Genomic DNA, 21,279 nt, shown 5'->3' on the forward strand with positions numbered 1-21,279 from the left:
TCGATAGTACAGACATCACCCCCAAGGTGCCACCACTAAAACGCCTCCTTCTTTTTTTTAGAAAATATTGGAATTACATATTTAAAGGGAATTGTTTATCGTTGGGAAAAAGGCGCGAAAGCAAAGGCCGGCTGCAATGGACATCGAACTGAGCCTGGACGAGATCATAGAGCGCAAACGCGGACACGGCGGGCGGCCCGTCGACAAGAAGTTGTAAGTAAGAATGCGGCGAAGGCGAAAAAATGGCGTTGCACTCCATGCGCTCTCCGTTGCAGCAATGCGAACTACACCAAGCCACGCCGACTGCTCAACAAGCCCGCCTTCAAGGCCACCGCGACAGGGGGCTCCCTGTCGGATCCGCCGCCTCAGCGCTCCTTCGACGCCCGGAACAAGATCATCCAGAAGACACGTGCCAAGATAGCGGATGCCCGGGATCTCCTCAACCAGAGCATGCGCGACTCGGGCATCGACGCCCGCCAGTTGCTGCTGGAGCGCAAAAAGTCGCGTCCACTGGGCCCGACCGCCACTGCCGGCGGAGAGCCACTGCCGCCGTCTCGCCACGCCCGTGCAGCTGGAGTGCACCAGGGCCACTTTGGTCAGCGCACCATCACCATGTCGAACCGCCCGGGAGGCACCATTCAGACGGAATGGGACTCTGACGAGGAGCTCGTGGGTCTGGGCGGTGGTGGGCACAAATTGGCGGGCTTGCGTCGATCCTTCCCTTCCAGATCTAACCAGCCGGGCAAGCCCTTTGCTCCGCGGGGCTACATTGACCACGACAATATGCAGGACCTAGAGGATGGTAAGCGGATGTACCCCAGCTGTTCTGGTCGCTGTACGTAAGGACCCTAGGATACGCTCCATCTAGCAACGACCAGAAACTATGCTGCCCATTGTCAAGTTTTCATTTATAACACCTCCCCCTCTTTCAGAGGAGATCACGCGCACCCTGCACTTTGGCAACTTCACCGGTCAGCAGCCGCCGCCGCGCTACACCTTTGGTGGCTTCGACCTGAATCGCGACGACGACGTGGAGATGTCCACGGCTCCGCTGAAGAACAATATAGCCAGCGACCCGTTTGCCATTTACGAGGTGGCCCGCAATCGTATCGAGCGGCCTTCGCTGCCGACCCCACTGGTGGTTGGAATCACGGATACCAGCGAAAAGCTCTTTGAACGTCGCCATCGGAACATGGTGAACACCACCAATCTGCCGGAATCGCTGCGCGCTCGGCTGTATGGCGGTGAGCCGGATCGCCGAGTATCCCATGGTATTTACGCCAACGAGAACAGGGGCAAGGGCGTTGGTGGCGGGGGCGGTGTTGGCGGGGCATCATCGATGGCCCACCCAATGGCCATGCGCCGTTCCCCGCCAACCCTGCCGCTGGGATCGTCGAACACCAAGGGCGGATATCGCCTGTTGGTGAGCAATCTGCATGCTAACGTGACCACCGCGGATATCCGCGAGCTCTTCAGCGACATTGGCCCGATGTACGATGCCCATGTGGTGCGCCCGGGCACTGCCGAGGTGATTTACAAGTCTTTGGAACACGCCGAGATGGCCGTCGAAGCTTACCATCATCGCGAGTTCGACGACCAGCCCATGCACTGCGTGCTGGTCAATCCGCACTCTTCCCATCGCTCGGCGCACTCCGCCAGGTGAGTTAGAAAGTGCACCGGCACCAAAGGGTTGCTCTTGACATTCTCTTCCGCAGCTCGCGCACTGTGACTACCAACTCGTCCGGCGTGGAGGTGGACATCGATGCCCTCCACTCGGTACTCTTCCGGGACCGCTAGGTATGGCCATCGGACCGACGCATCTAGCCAATTTTCCAGCTTTTCTAGACACGGTGCATCCTACGCATCCCACTCTTTTCATTATCTCCTAGTATTAAGCTCATGTAAACCACTTTATTCTTAGGCGCGCTTGTCTAATGCGAATCGATCCACCCGGCGTTTGTTCACCAAACTAGACAAGTTTAAAGCATGTCTTTTTTTTAACGTAGACTTTGAATATAAATGAATAGAAAAGAACCTACTACAATTCAAAAACGTTATTCTTTTGGAATTGCTGACGACTTCGGGTATGTTTTACTCCAAGCGCAAGGCGTGAAAGCGTATTAATATTAAATTCAGGACTTCAAAGCAGAGATGCCAACTGATTGATTTGGTGAATGTTAAGCTTTAATATTCCATCGTCGTTTAAGTAATGTAGCAGTTCTAAATTAAGGTCTTCTGAGGTGATCTACTTCTAATGTAATGACAATGAAGACATGCTAAGTGAAGCAAGCACGGTTGGAAGGGAAAAAATAGATACTCAGTAATGTTACAATTGCTTGTATAATATTACATAAAATGTACAGTTTTTAAATTTCATAAAATTAATTCATAATAATTAAAGAGAAAGGAGCAGTTTGGTAAGCAGTTGAGAGATGCAAAAAAAAATATGTAAAGTAACTTGGAGGCCGCTTAGTTATCCCGGATACCCGTTCCGTAGTTGGCGCCGCCGGCGCGGTTCAACGCCTCCCGGAAGAGCTCAATGTCCAGCTCGGCCTCCACGCCCGCCTGCAGTTCCACGGCGAAGTTCTGCAAGGGATGTGGATTATAGAATGTTCACCACTGTTGGACTCTATTCTCGACTTACGTTAAGCACATCCTTGATGAGCGCCTTGTCCGTGGACATCTTGGCCCGCTGGATGACGCCCACCTCCTGGCCGATCCACGTCAGGAAGATGAACTTCTTGCGCTTGGACATCTCGTCGCCCATCTGGATGCGTATGTAGCCGAAGGCGCGCTCCGAGTCACCGAACTGCTGTCGGAACTCCTCGAAGCACTGGCCGCGTCCGTGGACGACGATCTGGGCCCCGTCGAACTTGAACACCGCCCACTCGGTGTCGGTGAGATCGGAGCGCACATCCTCGTAGGCCTCGCGAATGGAGTCCTTCTCCAACGATGTGGCCAGTGGCATCTGTGTGGAAGAAGGAAGGAAGTGGGATTACAATCAGGCCGACAGGATCCCGGTTTCCCAGGCGGAAGTGAATGCCTCTTGCTCATGCATTCCACGTCCGCCTCGTTCTCCATTGCCGCCCATCGGGCCTTGGACTGCGGCAATGGGCAGCAACGAAGGTGTTCATGTACTCAGCCGGCGGCCAAGTGCTCTTGACGGCGCCACCTATGAGTCAGATTCGACCGGGGCTTTCGCTTTCGATTTTATATTTATATCTATATTTATATTCAATTCAATTCAACTCGTTTCCGTGCCAGGCCACCGCAAAACGCCTGAAAAAGGCACGCCATTGCAGCGCCCACTGGCATTACGTTCGGGCAGATTCACGGAAAGCCATTTGTTGGGCCTTTAGTGCTCAATAAACTTGGTAAGCAGACCAGTAAACGTATATGCAACATGGTATATGTGCATGATGATAAGATCACTTTAAAAGTATACCCGCATGCCATACTATTATGCCATATTTTGATAATCACATCATAAGGGTTCTACCCAGATACAAATATATATTCATACATGTAAGGGGTTCGCTTCAAATGTGTGCCTTTTGTTTATTGGCATTTTTCAGATATCGGAAAAATGGTTCCTAACTATTTATAGCTTTTTTCTGAGAGGTGGAACTAAAGAAATGAAAAGACGCCGGAAGCTTAAGCTTGAAAATGTGAGCTGCGAAGAGCCTCTAAGATTAGGCATCAAGATAGGCCTAGTTTATGAACTTGGAAAGCGTCAACAGAGACTGAAACTGGACCGATGGGCTTGATAACGTACCCACATCCATGTGTGAGTAGTTAGCGTCGGAAAACGACCCTTTCCACGAAGCGCTCTCTTCTGTCCCCTCATTGTCTTAAGCGGATCGCTGTATAGCAATTTAAGCGTGACAATTTTCAATCAGTGGCCGACAGAAAGCAGGTCACAGATTTGATAAGTGCGTTCGGGTCGTCGCAACGGGATGACGACAAACAAAGAGAAATGCTGGCGCAACTGGCCGCAAGCTCGGGTTGAATCAGACATTGGAGCTGGGCCAGAGATGCGGATACAGATACAGATACAGATACAGATACAGATACAGATAGAAGCCAGAGATAGAGATCGAGGTGGAGCTGGAGGCCCGCTCCATAATGCGTTCAATGACCGGAGAGTGCGGCTTCTGGTGAGAAAAATCAATTAGAAAAGCGACGACTGCCGAAAATATCAAAAGCCAAACAATTAAACCCAAGATGATTCGGGCGACGACTTTCACAACACGACGCATCGCATCGCTCGCCGAGAACCGGGTATGGGTAGGTTGCTCATACAGCACACAGAACCACAGAGCCATAGAACCATAGAACAGCTCCGAAGCTCCCGTTTCGTGGGTCTGAATTAATTAGTCCCGAAACCGAGCAAAAAAGTGATGCGGACGAACTGTGCCAAAAGAGCGGACGACGAAGAAACCGTTGCAGCAAATGACCCGCCGAAAGTACCCAAATGCCCCCAGAGCCCGATAGGGGATCCGCACATATGTAGGTGCTCCTGTGGCCCGGTGCTCCGTGGGTACGTGGGTACGTGAGCCAGTTTGACGGCTAAAATTAGCCGAAATTAAGTTTCCAGCCGATAAGCCCGATAACGGACGCACACAGTCCCGCCGTATCTGCCTCCGCGACACGATGACAACACGGCAAATTGGATCACACCAGTTGGGCTGCGGCTGCGACTGCACCCCGGAGATCGGCTAGGATGGGCCCGGATAGGACAGCCCCTCCTCCGCCGCTGACGCAGGGTCTGCTCGGCCCCGAGCAGTGATAAGAAGTGCCGCAAAACTACAGGCTGCTCTAAATTGATTTATTGCCGAAGGTTCTTGGGATCGCCTGGCAATTAGGGTTAAGAACGCCGGGCCACAGTCATTCCCGCCAGCCTGGTAATCTCCAGGGCTCGGCTGTTCCAATTTGACGCACCATAAAAATCCACTGGAGGTTGGCGCTTAGTCACGCTGTAGATACAGGGCGGGTTCGGAGCGAAAACGGAGCCTAGTTCCAAGGAAATTCAGAGTGTGTCATGGTGCACAGATCTGTGTGGAGAGCGATAGCCAGTAGTGCTGCCCCGATTGATCCAAAGTTTATCGCAACAAGTCGCTAGCAAACTGGAAAATCAGTTGCACATATATTAAGTGAGTTATTACAAATGATCAGTTGATCAATTGATCAGTCCGCTGTAGGAAAGCCATCTGCCAGGCAGGCCGCCCGCTGAAATGGCATGCGACCATGTCCGAAGATACGTAATGAGCCATATATGCCCATATGTGCACTCACACAGCACTTCGCCTTGCCCACCTTGCCCACCCATACAATGTGTGCATATTTCTATATCTATCAATATCAGCCGCCGCAGCACGGGCGATGAGTGGGGCTGCGGAGCATCAACACGGCCAAAATGCAGCTGAACGTAGCCAAGCATAGTGCTGCAATAAAATTGCTAACGAAAACGAAACTGAATCCGATTCAGGTGCTCGGAGCCGAATGGCCGCGTAACTCGGTGTGGATACCCTAGCCAAGGGTAACAATAATGCGGCGAATTTCCAAAGAGATCCAGTCAAAATGGGGAACTGATTGGAACGCACTTACACTATTGAAATAGTCCTATTACAATTCATGGTGCGTAATATCTGAATACATATTCATGGGCATATCATCGAGTATTGTACATACTTGTATATGTATCTTCAAATATTGTGGCATTATTTCTGTATATCCACGAGCTCATAGTGCAAAAAATTAAGCATGAACCACGTAAGAGTATTCGATTAGTTTCCCAACTGCACTCCACCTCGTGTTGTATTCGCTTTCTTATGTATGTACATTGTACATGTGGACTGAAATTGTTTTATGTTGACTAATGAATTTCAGATAAGAGGCAGTAAAATTCCAAATAATACAGTTGAATCGGGGAAACAAAAGAAGAGGCGAAGTAGGGGCGATGCAGATAATACAGTGAGTGCATAATGCGGGATATTCTCGGGGACTCAGAAAATCTGTCAGTCGATGGAGCGACTCGAAAGTAACCGAAAGATGTCCTCGATTCGGTTATTAACCGTTTCTACTTTGTGAAAAACTAATACCATTGCGCTGGGCAGCAATGCAGATAGTACAGCGAGTGCATTAAATGAGATTGCGATTCACAAAATAGGCCAGTAAATGAGGCAATTGGAAAATAACCAATAAATTCCCTCGAATCGGTTATTAACCGATTGATTACAATTGAATCGGGGGAGCAAGCGAATGTGCGATTGACAAAATATATATAGAGAGTGCATAGTGCGGGATGGCGATTATTGGCGATTCACAAAATCGGTCAGTGAATGAAGCAATTTGAAAGTACACAATAAATTTATTCGAATTGGTTGTTAACCGCTAGTAGTATTGAATCTAGGGAAAGAAAGGGGAAATGAAGCAAGGGCGATGCTGATAATATGGTGAGTGCATAATCCGGAATATACTCTTGTTGAATCTCAAACACGGTTATTAATGCAGCAGTTCAAAAATAACCCAAAAATGCCATCGAATCGGTTATTAACCGTTTCGTTTATAGTGACAAAATAATTCAAATGAATCCTGGGAAACAGGTGACATAGTGAGTGCATAATGGGTATATTCTCTGCGATTCAATGTCAACGAAGCAGTTCTATCCAATAAATTCCTTCGAATCGGTTATTAACCGCTTCGCCTTGGCCAAGCCAAGAAAAACGATGTAGTGACAAATTGCCAGTTGTCGCGGCGCAGTCGCAATGACGTACTTGCTCCGGGTCTGGGACCGCCGATATGTCAATGCCTGCTGCCGCGGGTGACCCCCCCCCCCCCCCCCCCACTGCCTCGTTGTCTCATTTCGGGTCTCTGTATCTGTTTCTGATTCTGATTCGCCGCTGAGTTGCCTCTCCAGCAGGAAACAAAGGAGCAGTCACAGGGGGGTGTTGGCTGGGGAGCGGGGCTGCGAGTGCGTGATTCATGCCGCCCGAAGGTGACGGCGCTGGCGACGGCGACGGCGACGACGACTCGGGGAGTGGACGACCAAAATTGGCGCGTCAGGAAGCGCTTGTCGCGCGTTCGAGGGTGCGAACTGCCCACTTGGATGCCTCAAAGGCGATCGATTTATGGTGCCGGCCAAGAAAGAACTCTTTGTTCGACCCACCGAGCGAGCCATTACGACCGCAGAGATTAGGTTTACGAACCCATCTGAAGTGCTGTGCACCGAAGTCACATGAATATGCGCGATCAGCTGAAAAAACAACCCCGAAGATAAGCGCTGCAGCGGTTTCTCCCCCCCAATGGCCAAACACCGTAATCTGGAAAGGTATACGTGTTTGCCAGGGAGACGGGGTGGCCGCACAAACCGCAGGCGTCATCTCCGGCAGCTACTCGCCTCGGATTCGACGCCGTCTCGAGAACAAGTGCAGCGGTGGCCGCACCGAAAACGCACTTGAACTTGATATGCGCCGAGTGCGTCGCGTCGAAGGCGTCGCAGCCGCCCTCGCAATCTGCATCCGCCCCCGCAATCGTTTCGAGTTGGATGACGGCGGAGCCCCCGGAGCCCTGGCTCCGCGCCTCCGCGCCTCCCCACATCCCTGCATCCCCTCGCCACCCCGTCCCGGCCCAGGCCTTCTGGGCCGGTTCTTGCGGAGTCGCCGGCGAGCCAATGTCAGAGTTATTTACAGACACTCACGCATGCCCAGAGAGATACACACACGCCGCATGGGCCTGTGCTGCAACTCCATTCGGTGGATACACGGAAAAAACCGCCTGATATCTACAGCTTCCTCTGCGTGGATATTCAGTAACTAAGGTTTCAGAGAGTATCAGCTTCACCTCTTTACAATTATCAAAAACATTTTATCCTATGGGAAAAGCCCAAGTTCAGTCCGAGATCCGAGGTCATTGCACTTACACCCTTGAAGAGGGTATTCCAGTCCCTGTGGGGATGGATGTTAATTCGGTTTGCACTATTAAAATTGTTAAATATCGAACTCAAAACAGTCACAATTTTTTAGATCTGTCAACCTGGCTACAAACTATATAATTTAATTTGTTCATGCACCAATATTGTTGGATATCCAAACAAATTGCTTGAAAATTAAATATTCAGTGATCTTCATTTCAAGCACATTCTTCTCACGGTGCAGTTGGAGATATCTTTGTGGCCTGCGCTCCGGCTCTCTGGGCCTCTGCCTGCCCCATCCAATCTTTTATAATTCTTAATTTTCGGTCGTCCCCTGCCGGTATACACACACATTTCGTGGACCCTGGAGCAGGACTGCCGACCGGCGACGGCCGACTCCCGACTCCCGACTCCCGACTCCCGACCATCTCCTGCCCACCCCACTACTCACCCTCCTCGGCTTGCTCTCCACCAACTGCTCGACCTCGATGCCGTCCGACATGCTGGTGCTCTGTGTTCTGAGTTCTGGACGCGGATGTGGTGCAGCTGGGATGCTGGTCCTCTGGGGTCTCGGATCTTCTGCGGATCGCGACTGCGTCTCGGGGGAACGGAGTAGTCCGGCGGAGAGAGTGGGGGTGGACCGCTCGCAAGGTGACAAAGTGACAACGAAAACAAAAATGCACAACGCCAAAAAAAAGTATGCACAGAGAGGGAGGAACAGCACAGCACAGTTCCAGGTATCAGAGCAGCCGCTGAACTTCGTCCGACTGCCACGAGTTGTATCTCACGAATGCGGCGCTGCCGGCGTCTGCAACTCCAACGAAGTGCCGACCGCCAAGTCGGCGGCGCAGTCGCCGTGCGTGCGAGCGAGATGCACTGGCGGCGGACGCGGCAGAGGCCCCACAGCAGCTGACAAAAGTCCGGGCGTGCGACAGGGCCAACAGCATGGGGAGCGAGCGAGAGGGCGACCTGCGACGACGTCGCCGCATTTGGCTTCATTTTCGGTTTCGTTTCAGTGCAGGCACTGCGCGAGCACCAAAAAAAGCCAGATGTTGGCTAGTGTTTTATCCATGCACAGAGAGAAATGGGTGGTCTAATGATGATCCAACTTAAGGTCTGGGAGCGGGGTCACCAAGTCCTATACTATCTGTCACACTGTACTATACTATCTGCCCAAAAATGTTATAAAAATTAAATCATGTTGTGGGACTAGAAATATTGGTTTGAATATAGAAAACCTAAGAAAATATACCAATTGAAAACTTTTATAAGCTCAAGCTTAAGGGTAAAAGAGTGTAAGTCTGGGTCACCGAGCCCTACTATACAAGGCTACTATTTTCTATCAAAGATATAAGATATATAATAAGCTAACAGTACTTAACATAAAAAATCCAGAAATATAGATTTGAATACAGAAAACTTATGAAGGTACACCAATTGGAAGTCCATTATCAGTAGTTTTAGGCTTAGAGGAAACTGAGTACTGTGAATCGAAAAATAAGATTTGAATTTAGAAAACTTGAAAAGGTAGTTCAATAAAGGTAAATGAGTATAAGCACATACTATGCAATGCTAATGTTTTCTGGTTAATAACAGAAATTATAGAAACTAGCATTGAACTTTGTCAAATGGGCACAAAAAATAATGATGATGAAAAGCTAAGAATTTAATTGAGAATCCATTATTAGCAGTTAAAGTATGTATAAGCCTGCATCACCAAGCCAGGCTACTAATGTCTTTCAAAACTATTACATAACCAAACATTAGATAAGAGAAAGATCAAAGCAAAACACCTATGAACGAGGTAAAAATCTAGTGACAATCGCACCTACAGCAAACAAAAGTTCTGATAACAACTTTTGTGACGAAATTGTATTATACGATCTACTAAATATATAGATTTTTAAATTTGTTTACACTCGGCACGCTTTATGAAAATTGTACAGCTAAACACAAGAATATTGAAAAACAGCGTTCCGAATGTAAAAAAATTAAGAAAATGTTTTTATTTAGTAGGGCTATGCCCCTACAAAATTGAGCTATTTGTAGCTTATGTCTTGCCAAACTAGCTAGTTTTTCCAAAAATGGTACAACTAATGTTTCTTACATTGAGCTGTTTAGCATCGACTAGAATTTTCAGGACTCTAAATTAACGTTTGAAACAAACTGACAAACACAAAATTTTCATTTTTAGAGTACCGAAAATCTTGTTTTGCGTATTACTTTTAAAAGGAGCATCTGATTTTGACAGTTGAGGTGTCATTCGACGCGTGTTTCAAGTGAGAATACAACTAGGTCACCACCAGATCATATTTCCAGTTTCCAAGTTGTAACTTTTATTTTGTCACCACTTTTTCTGCCAAGCCAGTTGGTTTTCTTAAAGTCTTGGTATGCAATTGTTTTAGTTTTTGATAAACCTTTGATACGATTGATGTATCGCTGAAAACAATCGGACTATTACTGTAGATTTTCTTTCTTCGTGTATATATAGTAGTCGCCTTCGCACACCCTCCTGGTGCGCTCCGTCACTACGTGAACTGCCGTCCACGGTGATAAAGTTTAGAAACATAGATTTGAATGCAGAATACTCAAAATCCATGACCATAGTTCCCCAAGCCAGTACTATGTATATAAGACCACTACTATCTGGTTAAAGACATGGCTAATTTTTCATTATATGAAAATTAGTCCATATTTTCTTTTAGAAAGTACTCTACCACAAAAATGAACATTAGATCAAGAAACGAGGAAGGAATCTGGATCATTAAATTACCAAAGTAAATCAATAATTATATGTTAGTCATCTTTATTCGCAAGGGCCTCTGGATTGGCTATAGTCTTAAGCTACGTACCCGAGAATCCGGCTAGGCCACCACTGTCCAGAGCCGCCGGCTGGGAATGCAACTCGTGGAATTAGCACAGAACACTTGTGCAAATAAAGCACCGAGCTATCTGGGAGGAGTGACTGTTTTCGCGGATTTAGCTGCCGTCGGAATGCGACTGATTCAATGATCTGCCGGATCGTGGGCAGCTGGGACGCGATGCAGTGGCTCCGCCCGCTAATTTGTCCCAATCTGGAGGCAACGTCCTCCGCGCAACATGTGCTGCTGCGGCGCCCGGCAACATGCTGCTGGCCACAAGTTGCCGTGGTGAGTTTGCGCCGTCCCCGACGCCCACGCAACATGTTGGGGCCTCTTGGGCAGCGCAGCGGAGGCGTCCTCGGCCGCCAGTCGTCAGTTGCCCTCGACGCGTCACTCGCAACGGTAGCAGGCGAGCCATCTCCCGGCAGCAGCCGCCGCCTCCTCGTGTCCTCGGATTCCTCGGAGTCCCAGAGCCCAGAGCAATCCCCGCCAGCCTGCGCGCAAGCGTCGCCGTTTCAACTGCAACCGAGTGAATTTACATTTTTTTTTGGTGAGCCATCGGGACATGTCTGGTGGTGGCAAGTGATCTCCCGGCCCGGTTCGCCGGGATGTTTAACTACGAGGAGGGGGATGCCCAGCAGGCCACGGCGGAGGAGTCTGCGTCTGCGTATCGGGCGCTGCTCGACTACTACGCCAACGCGCCCAGTGCGGCGGGTCACATATTGTCCCTCACCGTGGGCTCCTACAATGACACGGGATCCTCCGGCGCCGGCTCCGGACCCTCGCTGGCGGCCAATGGCAGTGGCCCCACCAGCTACGCCGAGAACGCCGACTACTTTGCCACCCAGCGGCTGGACATCGACCTGGTCACCGAGCTGGCCGTCTCCCTGGGCACCAGCTCCGCCGGCCCGGAACCCGGCTCCACTTCGAGTCCCAGTCCGGGCAGCAGCACCACCGGCATGCCCGTCTGGCTGATCCCCAGCTACAGCGTGATCCTGCTCTGCGCGGTGCTGGGCAACCTGCTGGTCATCTCGACGCTGGTGCAGAACCGCCGGATGCGCACCATCACCAACGTTTTCCTGCTCAACCTGGCCATCTCGGACATGCTGCTGGGCGTGCTCTGCATGCCCGTCACCCTGGTGGGCACCCTCCTGCGGAACTTCATCTTCGGCGAGCTCCTCTGCAAGCTCTTCCAGTTCTCCCAAGGTGAGTGCGCGTTAAACGCCTTGTGGCCTCGGGGACTCCCTCCGGCCAGCCAACGACCTGTCCCACTGGAGTCCCGAGCTCCGGCAAACGCCTCCTAATATTAGCTTAGCTGGCCCCATTACCTCGGGCGGGGCATGGGCAGCAGCCTTCAATTAGCTGGAATTACGAATACATAAGTTGGGGCCTATTTGTGCCGCGTGTGGCGAAGGAGTGGGAGGCTCCTGGCTCCCTGGTTCCCCGGCGGGGCATTAAAATAATTTTTTACGATTATCGTCGCATGTGGATCGTTTTATTGGCTCTTTCCCGGGGGCAGCCCATAAACCCGCAACAACAAGTTGGCTGAAAGGTGGGCATACATTGTCCCGATTCCTTTGTCTCTGGTTACCCCTTTAGAGCCGTGCGTGTCGCCTTTTCCAGGAACTTGAATGTTTCCCCAGAAACGCCCATGCACGCAAAACGGAAATCATAATATTGGGACTTGCTGTAGACAGAGTGTCCTTGATGGACAGGATACTTTGCATCCGAAGGAGACTGCGCCATTACATAACTTCAAATCAAACACGTTGCCGGGACGACAGTTGGACGTGATTAAAAGGACATTTGAGGGCGTTATTTAGAGGCTACGGACAATTAAGTGGGATTTGGGTGCTTTATGCTTATGCGATTGGCGCCTTAGTAGGTTTATTCCAGGATTTCGGACTGGCGAACAAGGAATTGTGGCTCATTGTGGGCCGGATGTTGGGGTAAGCCTGGTCTGGGCTCGTCACCGGGCTGGCGATGGGCCGGGAGATGGGAAAATGGATCTCGAATGGCAAAGGGAACTGCGGAGGAGGAAAAAACAAACGCAAATGCGTAGCATGCTTGGCTGCGCAATTGAAAGCGGCGTGTGCAAAAAGCATTGCATACTTTTGCTCCCAATCCCCGCAACAGTCTGCGAATTAAATAACCATTTCAATTGCCGCAGCAGGCAGGAGGCGGGGGTCAGGATGTGGGTGGGCCAGGAGGCGGAGGCGAAGGCGGGGCGGAGCACTGATACCCAGCGACATGTTCAGGCGGCACGCACTGGGGAACCTGCACATGCAGCCTGTGACAAGGGTCGCGGATGTGATGGGGGTCTGCAATTACAATTACAGGCGGAACAGACACACACGGTATCCCACTGGCCCGGTGGCCCAGGCGGTGCCCTTGGGAGATGTGGCACGGGGCACTGTAGAAACAAGACTCATTGGGCCGCAAAGGATGCGGGGGCGGCGTGTCCTTAGCGGTGCGGGGGCGGCGCCGCCCCGGACTCCTCCTTAAACCTGGGTGCTTAAGAGTCAAGGCAGCGATGAGTGGACTGGCTAAACAATGTCACCTCCGCACAAGGTCCTCGTCTTCAAGGCAGTCTGCTTCGCATTCAGTGCTGCCACTTTCCTTTACCTAGAAGCATTTCGGTTTCCGAATGCGCACAAAACTAAACCTTTCTGTCTATTGGTATAGTTTTCAAAGGTATCTGAAAGAGAGACTAGCTTTTACTTGAACAATTTCTAATGCGAAAAAGATTAAATTTGAATCTCTCTGCTCATTCTCTGCCTCCCTGCATACAGTGTACAACACTGCGATGGGCAGCACTGTTCTATAAATTCATTGGAAGCATGCAAAATAGATGTATATATGTTTTTGTGTATAACGCGCTGTGGCCTTTCATCTTTTCAAACCGTTTTCGGCTTTAGGCATTGCTCATAGACAAAATATTAATAGCTTTTAAAGTTCTTGTTTTCTATGGGAATAGTTTTCATCAAATATCCCTAAACAACCTCTACTCATGAAATCATGCAATTACAGCAACTAATTTATTGCGTAAGTGAAATAAATGAATATTATTTTTATAAAATGCCGTGCTTTGCTGTGTGATTTTCCAACATGAAGTAGTCTCGCCCGATTTTCTCAAACTGTTTGCAAGAAAGTTGGCAGCACTGCTGCGAGCCGCTGTCGAGGGCAATAAAATTTCAAAGTGCTTAAACGAGTTGAAGTTCGACTTCAGGGCAGAACCTTTTGCTGATTTCGGATCAGCAGGGAGTATGAAGGTGGCGTATTTATGTTTATAGTGTTTCAGGGTGGGTTAGGTGTCCAAAAGTGCGTTGCCTGTGCCCGCCCTCCCCACTCCGGCGCAGAGTGAGGTTTAATGTTGAACAAAAACCAATTTCGAGGCAGCTCGTTGCTTTCCTTTCCGTTTTTTCGGTTGCCATTTGTGGCCGGTCCACGGGATCCGTTTGAGGCCGCATAAACTGCGAGACATGTGTTCGACATCAGTTTTCGGGCGTTATGTACACATTGGGCGGCATGCAAAAAGTGTCCTTTACGTCGGCTCCTCCTTCGGAGCACATATGTGCGGTGTGGTGGGAAGCAGTCCAGAAGCCACCTGCTCGGGCCGGCAAACGGATGGATGGGGTCGGGGTGGACTCCTGGGGGGCGACAGTGCCGGGCAACGTGCACCATTTGGCTGATGAGTTTTTAGCCAGCGGCCAGCACTCTCCACTGCTCGGCTAATTGTTGTTATCAGGCGTAAGAACGAGTGGCGCCCATAAATAAGGTAGGGAACATTTCCCTGGAAGAGTGGCTGTGGCCTTTGGCTATGGCAGAAACTTGCTGCCCCAACTTTGTCGCTTTCGAGGGCTTTGTTAGGAAAACTTTGCTGCCTTTTGGGATTTGTTAAGCATGAAGTTTTTTAATTAATGCACATTCGGCCGAGGCAGCAACTTTCATTGGCCCCGCATGCCATGTGCACGTGGAGTGGCCCGCAGAGCGGCAAATCTTCAGCCCGAAACTCGGAGTGAAACACTTGAAAACAATATTAATATCACCGGGAGACGCTCGACTGAACCTGCTCCAGACATGTGGAACTGGGCCGGGCCGAGGCCTGGGATTAGGTGGCCTGGGCCTCGAAGGTGGCACTTCTGGGCGATAGCTCAGCCAAGTGGGCGCCCACCACCTAGCCACTTTGGAGTACTTAATTCGATAAAAAGCAAGCGCCGGCGTTTTAGCAACTTTGTTTCTCTTTCAACTTAAATAGAATTTTCGGCAAACTCTGATTTCGTTTTTCGTCAAACTTTGCCATTGGCAGGCTTTCGGGGAAAGCCCCTCCTCGCGTGTGGAAATCTCCGCATTAAAACGAGTGCATTTGTGAGCCCGAGTCATTGAATTTAAATGAGTTTTTTGCCGAGGCCCCGGATTCCTTGGCTATTGGGTTGAATACAAGAGAACACTCTCCGAAATCGCTGACAACGTGCACAATTTGCAAGGGAAATTTCGACTTATTGGGAAATGTATCCTTAAAAGTGGGGCCGGCATGGGCTCCTCCTTCAAGTGTTCACCCGAAATCTCTGCCGACTCCGAGGTCCCAGCTCAGGAGTATTTTTCCGCCCTGTCAACCTTTCATCAGCGGCCGAATCCAGTTGTCAGTCACTCAAACTGACGCCAAACTAATTTTAAGAGTTGGCCAACAAGGAGGGGCGGCGACTTCTAATTCCAGCAGCTCCCTTGCCCGACTGCTGGGCTCTTCGTTGGGTATCACATCCACATCCAGGGAGCCATTCAGCCCAGGCAATATGTTACATCATCTGAGGAGCACTCAATCTGCTAAGTGGGGCGACGGGCGACAGGAACCCGGAACGCCTGCAGCTGTAATCACAGGACCGAGTTCCTTGCGAGCGACAGGCACGCAAACGTCTTCCCCTCCAGAAACATTTACTCCACTGCGAGACTGGTCAAAGCGAATTTTTGCGGTCTTTTTGTACTCATTGTTATTGCACACCGGGAGAAATTCATCTGTACCTTCAGGAACTAGCGACCCCAATTTCTTTTTGCATGTCCAAAGAATGCCTTAAAAGTAGTTAGGGTATTCCTTAGCCAGAGTTGTCACATTATCTAGAAGGGTTTTCCAACTGGTCACACTGGCTCGAAAATTCAACTGCATTTAGCATCGCTCAATTGCTGAAATTTTCTGTTGGATGTTCACCAATTCAGCAGTTCTGGGAATACCCAAAGCTCAAAACCAAGTTGTAGGGATAATGTAAGCAATGTTCTGTAAAAACTTAGTTATTCTTATAGGTTATCTACAGCAGATTGAGAGCCTGGTTGAGTCAGAAAGTATAACCTTAAATCGAAGGAGATTGGATATCTCCTTCGATTTAAGGTTATACTTTCGCACTTCTAGGAATTCAAGTAGACGTAATTGTATTCAACGATAAGAGCGGCTTTGTCAAAAGAGGAGAAACCTCTTGAGTACTTGGGCAATGCGACCCATTCGGCAAATGAATAGCGGAGTGTGGCCTTGCTTTTTGCTGAGTGTGGCCCTTTTATTTGCGGCAATCAAGTTTTATCACCCAACTGACGCTTATAAATTCCGGCCTGTCAGAGTCGCATATTTATGCGGGGCCCGAGGACTGCGTGTCGTATGCGTAATATGCTCAACACGTCTGGAGGTGCCCCGTTCCACGGCCCCGTGCCCGTCCATGTCCTTTCTGGCCTTAAAGGCGTGCTGCTGCCCACTCCCAGCGCAAATCAAATTCAATCAGTTGCCAAAAGAAAAACATCTTGGACGTGGAACCGGGAGGCATCGAATTCAATTTGGGTTCGTCATTTGCCGCCGCCGCCGCCTTATTTGCCGTCAGTTTTGCATTTGCCAATTGAATTACCCACCGAGTGGGAGCCCAGGCAATCGGGAACGGGGCGTGGGGCATGTGGCATGTGGCATGGGGTACATATGTAAAGTGCGCTGGCACACGCACAGATGCGGATCGTATTGGCATCTCGAAATGATTTAGTTGTCAAGACGTTCCGCGGCAGCCGGGCGGCGAATCAATCAACTGCTTAGCCGAAAAGCCTTAAAGTTGAGCGCGCGAAAAACCGAAATGGAAATGGCTGTTTGTTTTAAGTTTAAGCGCCCGCCTGCTAGTATTTCTGGCTCAGAGCGCTGCACGCCGCCCGTCAATCAAAAGTAAACTTCAATTTCAGGGGGTTAACTCAACAAACGCGACTGAGCGCCAGGCAAATGTGACAAGGCAGCCCCGGGCCAGTCGGATTAGGGTGGACCGTGTTTGGCTAGGAGTGCTGACCTTGGGGTAGATGAAAAAAAATGGCCAAAGCTCAAATTTTCAAATTTTACTCGTGTTCTAGACATGTATCATTTACCCGACCCTATAAAATATAGTTGCTCTTGATCAGAAGCACTAGTCGATTAGTGAAAGATTTTTAAAAAACGTATTTCTATTAAAAAAACCTATATTCATGCCAAATATGGTAGAAATCTGACCATCCATTACAAAGTTATAAGCAATTGAGCAAATAAAGAAACCGACGAAAACTTTATGGAAATATTCAGAATTTCCGAAGTGATTTCACTTGGGACGTGCCACTTGCAAGGGATTTCATAAGTGAAAACTTGTTGGAAACCCGCGCCGCCCTGTGCTATCCCCAAACTGACCCTCAAGGCACTGGAACTGGATTACGAGTTCAGGGAGGTTAATCTACAGGGGGACGAACATATGAGTGAAGGTTTCCTGAAGAAGAACCGCCAGCACACGGTGCCCGTTCTAGAAGATAATGGCACTGTTCTGTGGGACTCCCACGCCATCGCCGCCTACTTGGTGGACAAGTACGGAAGGTCGGATGCACTGTATCCCAAGGATCTGGTCAAGCGGGCCATCATCAATCAGCGCATGTTCTTCGAAGCCAGCGTGATCTATGCCGGAATAGCGAACATCATCCGTCCTCTTTGGATTGGGTGGGGTACTGAGGTGCCTCAAGAGAAACTGGATACTCTTATTAGAGGTCTTCGGTTGCTGGAGACGTTCCTGGCTAGCAGTGAATACCTGGCGGGTGATTCGCTGACCATCGCGGATCTGTGCTCTGGTCCTATTGTTAGCGCCGTGCCCTGTGCTGTGGACATTGATCCTGCGGTCTATCCCAAGATCTCAGCATGGTTGGATCGTCTCAACAGGATACCCTTCTACAGGGAAATTAACGAGAAGGCAAATAAGGATTAAGTCTACTACCTTCGCAGCAAGTGGACCAAGTTGGTCGCTTAGTATGCACCACAAGTGAATACAATGGTTCACACGCACCATATGTGTTAATAAATTCGTCTTTTCTTATCAAGGCACACTCATAATCGAAAAAGATTGAAAACAGTGTAAAAATTAAATTTATAATAAGGGTAAGGTCAAATAATACGAAAAAATCCATGTTTTTGTGAATTTTTTTCTGACGACACAATTAAATTGGATTTATTTAACCAATGTTACATTAAAGTATGACATTCGAAGAATGTCTTATCAAATTTTTACAAGGAAATATTTAAAAATATGGCAATGGTAGGATTTTCCGGACTTATTTTTTTTTTGTTTTATTTGAATTTTTACTTGTGCGTTACTTATTCTTTACTCGTATCCGTATTCCGTATTCGCAAGTTGATTCACATGTGAAACTTTTTTTTCGGAACTGAAGGAACTGATCTGATTAATATTTTTTCCTGACATTTTAGTGTGCCGTTAACCGTCTTTCTCTTCTTAAGAAGCCATAGCTTTTATACCATAGCTTTTATATCATCATATTAAAATCAATATCATCGTATATTAAAACAAGACCGACTTGACCCCATAGACCGCTTTGGGGTATTTTCCTTCAAAGGTCCACCCTAATGCACTTGAATGTGCAGCCGCAGTTGTTTGCATACTACACCATCGATATTTGCCATTGGAAATCGCTCCCCATGGAATGCATGGGCCGCGGAGAAAGTGACAGTAAATTGCTTTATAATGGGGAGTCTACTAATAGGTTTACATGTCAGGCAGACAAACGGGAGACCGGGCCGAAGAAAAGGAGCGCCGAGGGAGTTGTTTAATTGCAGTTTCCGCAAATTGCATCGTGTTCTGTTTGCTACATTCTGGCCAAGAACACGCAGAAGTGTGAAGTGAGGGAGCCCGTCTGGTTTTAATATGCAAATTGTGTAATTAAAATGCAGCGAGTGCGGGCAGAAGGACTTTCTAATGAAAGCGATTTGACACGGAGCCCGACACGGAGACTTTCCCGCACGGCAGGGTGCGGCCGTGGTGTACGCCATTCCTGAAGGTTCCCTCATTCCCCTTTCAGCCGCCTCCGTGGCCGTCTCCTCCTGGACCTTGGTGGCCATTTCCTGCGAGCGCTACTACGCCATTTGCCACCCGCTCCGCTCGCGGTCCTGGCAGACCATCAGCCACGCCTACAAGATCATCGGCTTCATCTGGCTGGGCGGCATTCTGTGCATGACTCCCATAGCGATCTTTAGTCAATTGATTCCCACCAGTCGCCCAGGTGAGTACTTTCCCAGCCCCGGAGGCCCCATGCAGCAGTTACGCACCCCTTCCACCTACAGGCTACTGCAAGTGCCGCGAGTTTTGGCCCGACCAAGGCTACGAGCTCTTCTACAACATCCTGCTGGACTTCCTGCTGCTCGTCCTGCCGCTGCTGGTGCTCTGCGTGGCCTACATCCTCATCACGCGGACCCTCTACGTGGGCATGGCCAAGGACAGCGGCCGGATCCTGCAGCAGTCAGTAGCCGCATCCGCAGGAACGGCCGGCGGAGGCGGACCCGCTCCGGGCACAAGCAGCAGCAGCAACTGCATCCTGGTCCTGACCGCAGTCTATAATGGTGGGTATCCGCAGGTAGAGACTTTAAAAACTTAGTCTGAATAATGGGAAAAATAAACACCCGTAACGCCAACATTTCTTAATACATTAATTTTGAATTTGTTTTTATAACCAATACCCATCTAATGCGAAAGATTATTCCATTCATTAAGAAGTTATAGCCAAATAACAACTAATAACAAGCAAATTAATTACCCGCCAGGTGGCGTGTTATTGAAAACAGCCGTGTCGGTGCCATCGACACTAGCGTTTTTCCTTGTTTTCTTTCATTTTTCTGATAGTTTCAATGCAGCCATAGTTGTCCTACAGAAATAACACCTTTGAGATAGGCTTATGCAGATATTTCAAAAAATGAGCGACTGGTTTAAGCAGATTCCAATCCTGAACATATATAGCTTATACTTAGGGTCCAAAATATTTATTGGTGTGTTGTCTTTTCAGAAAATAGTAACAACAACAACGGGAATGCCGAGGGGTCTTCTGGAGGAGCAGCGAGCACAGCCACGACCACATTGACAACGAGACCGACTGCTCCAACTGTGATCACCACCACTACGACCACGGTGACGCTGGCCAAGGCCTCCTCGCCGAGCATCCGCGTCCACGATGCAGCTCTTCGCAGGTACATACGATTGAAGGCGGATCCCCTGACTGTCACCCCCACTGCCATTCTCACCCGGCTTTTCCCAACCAACTTAGATCCAACGAGGCCAAGACCCTGGAGAGCAAGAAGCGGGTGGTCAAGATGCTGTTCGTCCTGGTGCTGGAGTTCTTCATCTGCTGGACGCCGCTGTACGTGATCAACACCATGGTCATGCTCATCGGGCCGGTGGTGTACGAGTACGTGGACTACACGGCCATCAGCTTCCTGCAGCTGCTGGCCTACTCCTCCAGCTGCTGCAACCCGATCACCTACTGCTTCATGAACGCCAGCTTCCGGCGCGCCTTCGTGGACACCTTCAAGGGGCTGCCCTGGCGCCGTGGAGGCGGTGCTGGTGGCGGGGTCGCCTTCGGGCTCTCCGCCAGCCAGGCGGGCCCGGGCCCAGGCACCTATGCGAATGCCAACACCAACATCAGTCTCAATCCCGGCCTAGCCATGGGCACGGGCACCTGGCGGAGTCGCTCGCGCAACGAGCTCCTCAATTCGGTGGTGACCACCAACAGCGCCGCTGCCGCCGCCGCCGACAGTCCTCAGCTGTAAGCTATTGGGGACTCGCCCAGGACTCGGCTAGGACTCTGGAACTCGCTCAGAGGATCGGTGTAAATATGTATCATACAGTCACTTCGTGTGTGTGTTTTTTTTTAAGGGGAGTATGTATTTTTTTTACCTACTTGTGATTATCGTACTCGTAAACTAACTCAGACGCTAGTCTATCAGTGTTTCAATTGAACTTCCTAAGGTTGCCGCTAATAAACAGAGTAAAACTTATGCGTTTTCAATTATTAAATCTGGAATCCCTACGGGTGAGTATTTGGTCATGAAGTGGAATCCCTTACTGCCATTTTCACGGGGTGACGAGCACAGCGCCCACTCAAAATGCTTTTCGCTGCTCCTTTTGCCCACAATTTATGGGGCCCTAAGTGCGAATTTTAATTGCAATTTTGGAGCAGCGCCCAAAGGTGACAGTTAAG

The 21,279-nt window shown here is 49.5% G+C and overlaps 3 protein-coding genes and 1 pseudogene across 3 annotated transcripts; 3 read left to right on the top strand and 1 right to left on the bottom strand.

The window, feature by feature from the left end:
• Nucleotides 1–20: 20 nt before the first annotated feature.
• LOC108035793 (uncharacterized) lies at nt 21–2,052 on the top strand. Its single transcript, XM_017111532.3, has 4 exons — nt 21–213; nt 276–802; nt 933–1,659; nt 1,716–2,052. The coding sequence occupies exons 1-4, from the start codon at nt 137–139 to the stop codon at nt 1,795–1,797; spliced, it is 1,413 nt and encodes a 470-aa protein (XP_016967021.1). The 5' UTR covers nt 21–136; the 3' UTR covers nt 1,798–2,052.
• A 269-nt stretch (nt 2,053–2,321) lies between these two features.
• Nucleotides 2,322–8,660, bottom strand: LOC108035794 (coactosin-like protein). Its single transcript, XM_017111534.3, has 3 exons — nt 8,364–8,660; nt 2,645–2,968; nt 2,322–2,586 (listed from the first exon to the last, which is right to left on the bottom strand). Exons 1-3 carry the CDS (start codon nt 8,412–8,414, stop codon nt 2,470–2,472), a joined length of 492 nt encoding a protein of 163 aa, XP_016967023.1. The 5' UTR covers nt 8,415–8,660; the 3' UTR covers nt 2,322–2,469.
• Nucleotides 8,661–11,166: 2,506 nt separating this feature from the next.
• LOC108035754 (cholecystokinin receptor type A) lies at nt 11,167–21,016 on the top strand. Its single transcript, XM_017111452.3, has 5 exons — nt 11,167–11,979; nt 19,111–19,311; nt 19,373–19,648; nt 20,089–20,269; nt 20,347–21,016. Exons 1-5 carry the CDS (start codon nt 11,382–11,384, stop codon nt 20,846–20,848), a joined length of 1,758 nt encoding a protein of 585 aa, XP_016966941.1. The 5' UTR covers nt 11,167–11,381; the 3' UTR covers nt 20,849–21,016.
• On the top strand, nt 12,966–18,047 carry LOC108035741 (glutathione S-transferase 1-like; annotated as a pseudogene).
• Nucleotides 21,017–21,279: the final 263 nt, after the last annotated feature.

This window comes from Drosophila biarmipes, chromosome X (assembly GCF_025231255.1).
Source record: "Drosophila biarmipes strain raj3 chromosome X, RU_DBia_V1.1, whole genome shotgun sequence".
NCBI classification, from domain to species: Eukaryota; Metazoa; Arthropoda; class Insecta; order Diptera; family Drosophilidae; genus Drosophila; species Drosophila biarmipes.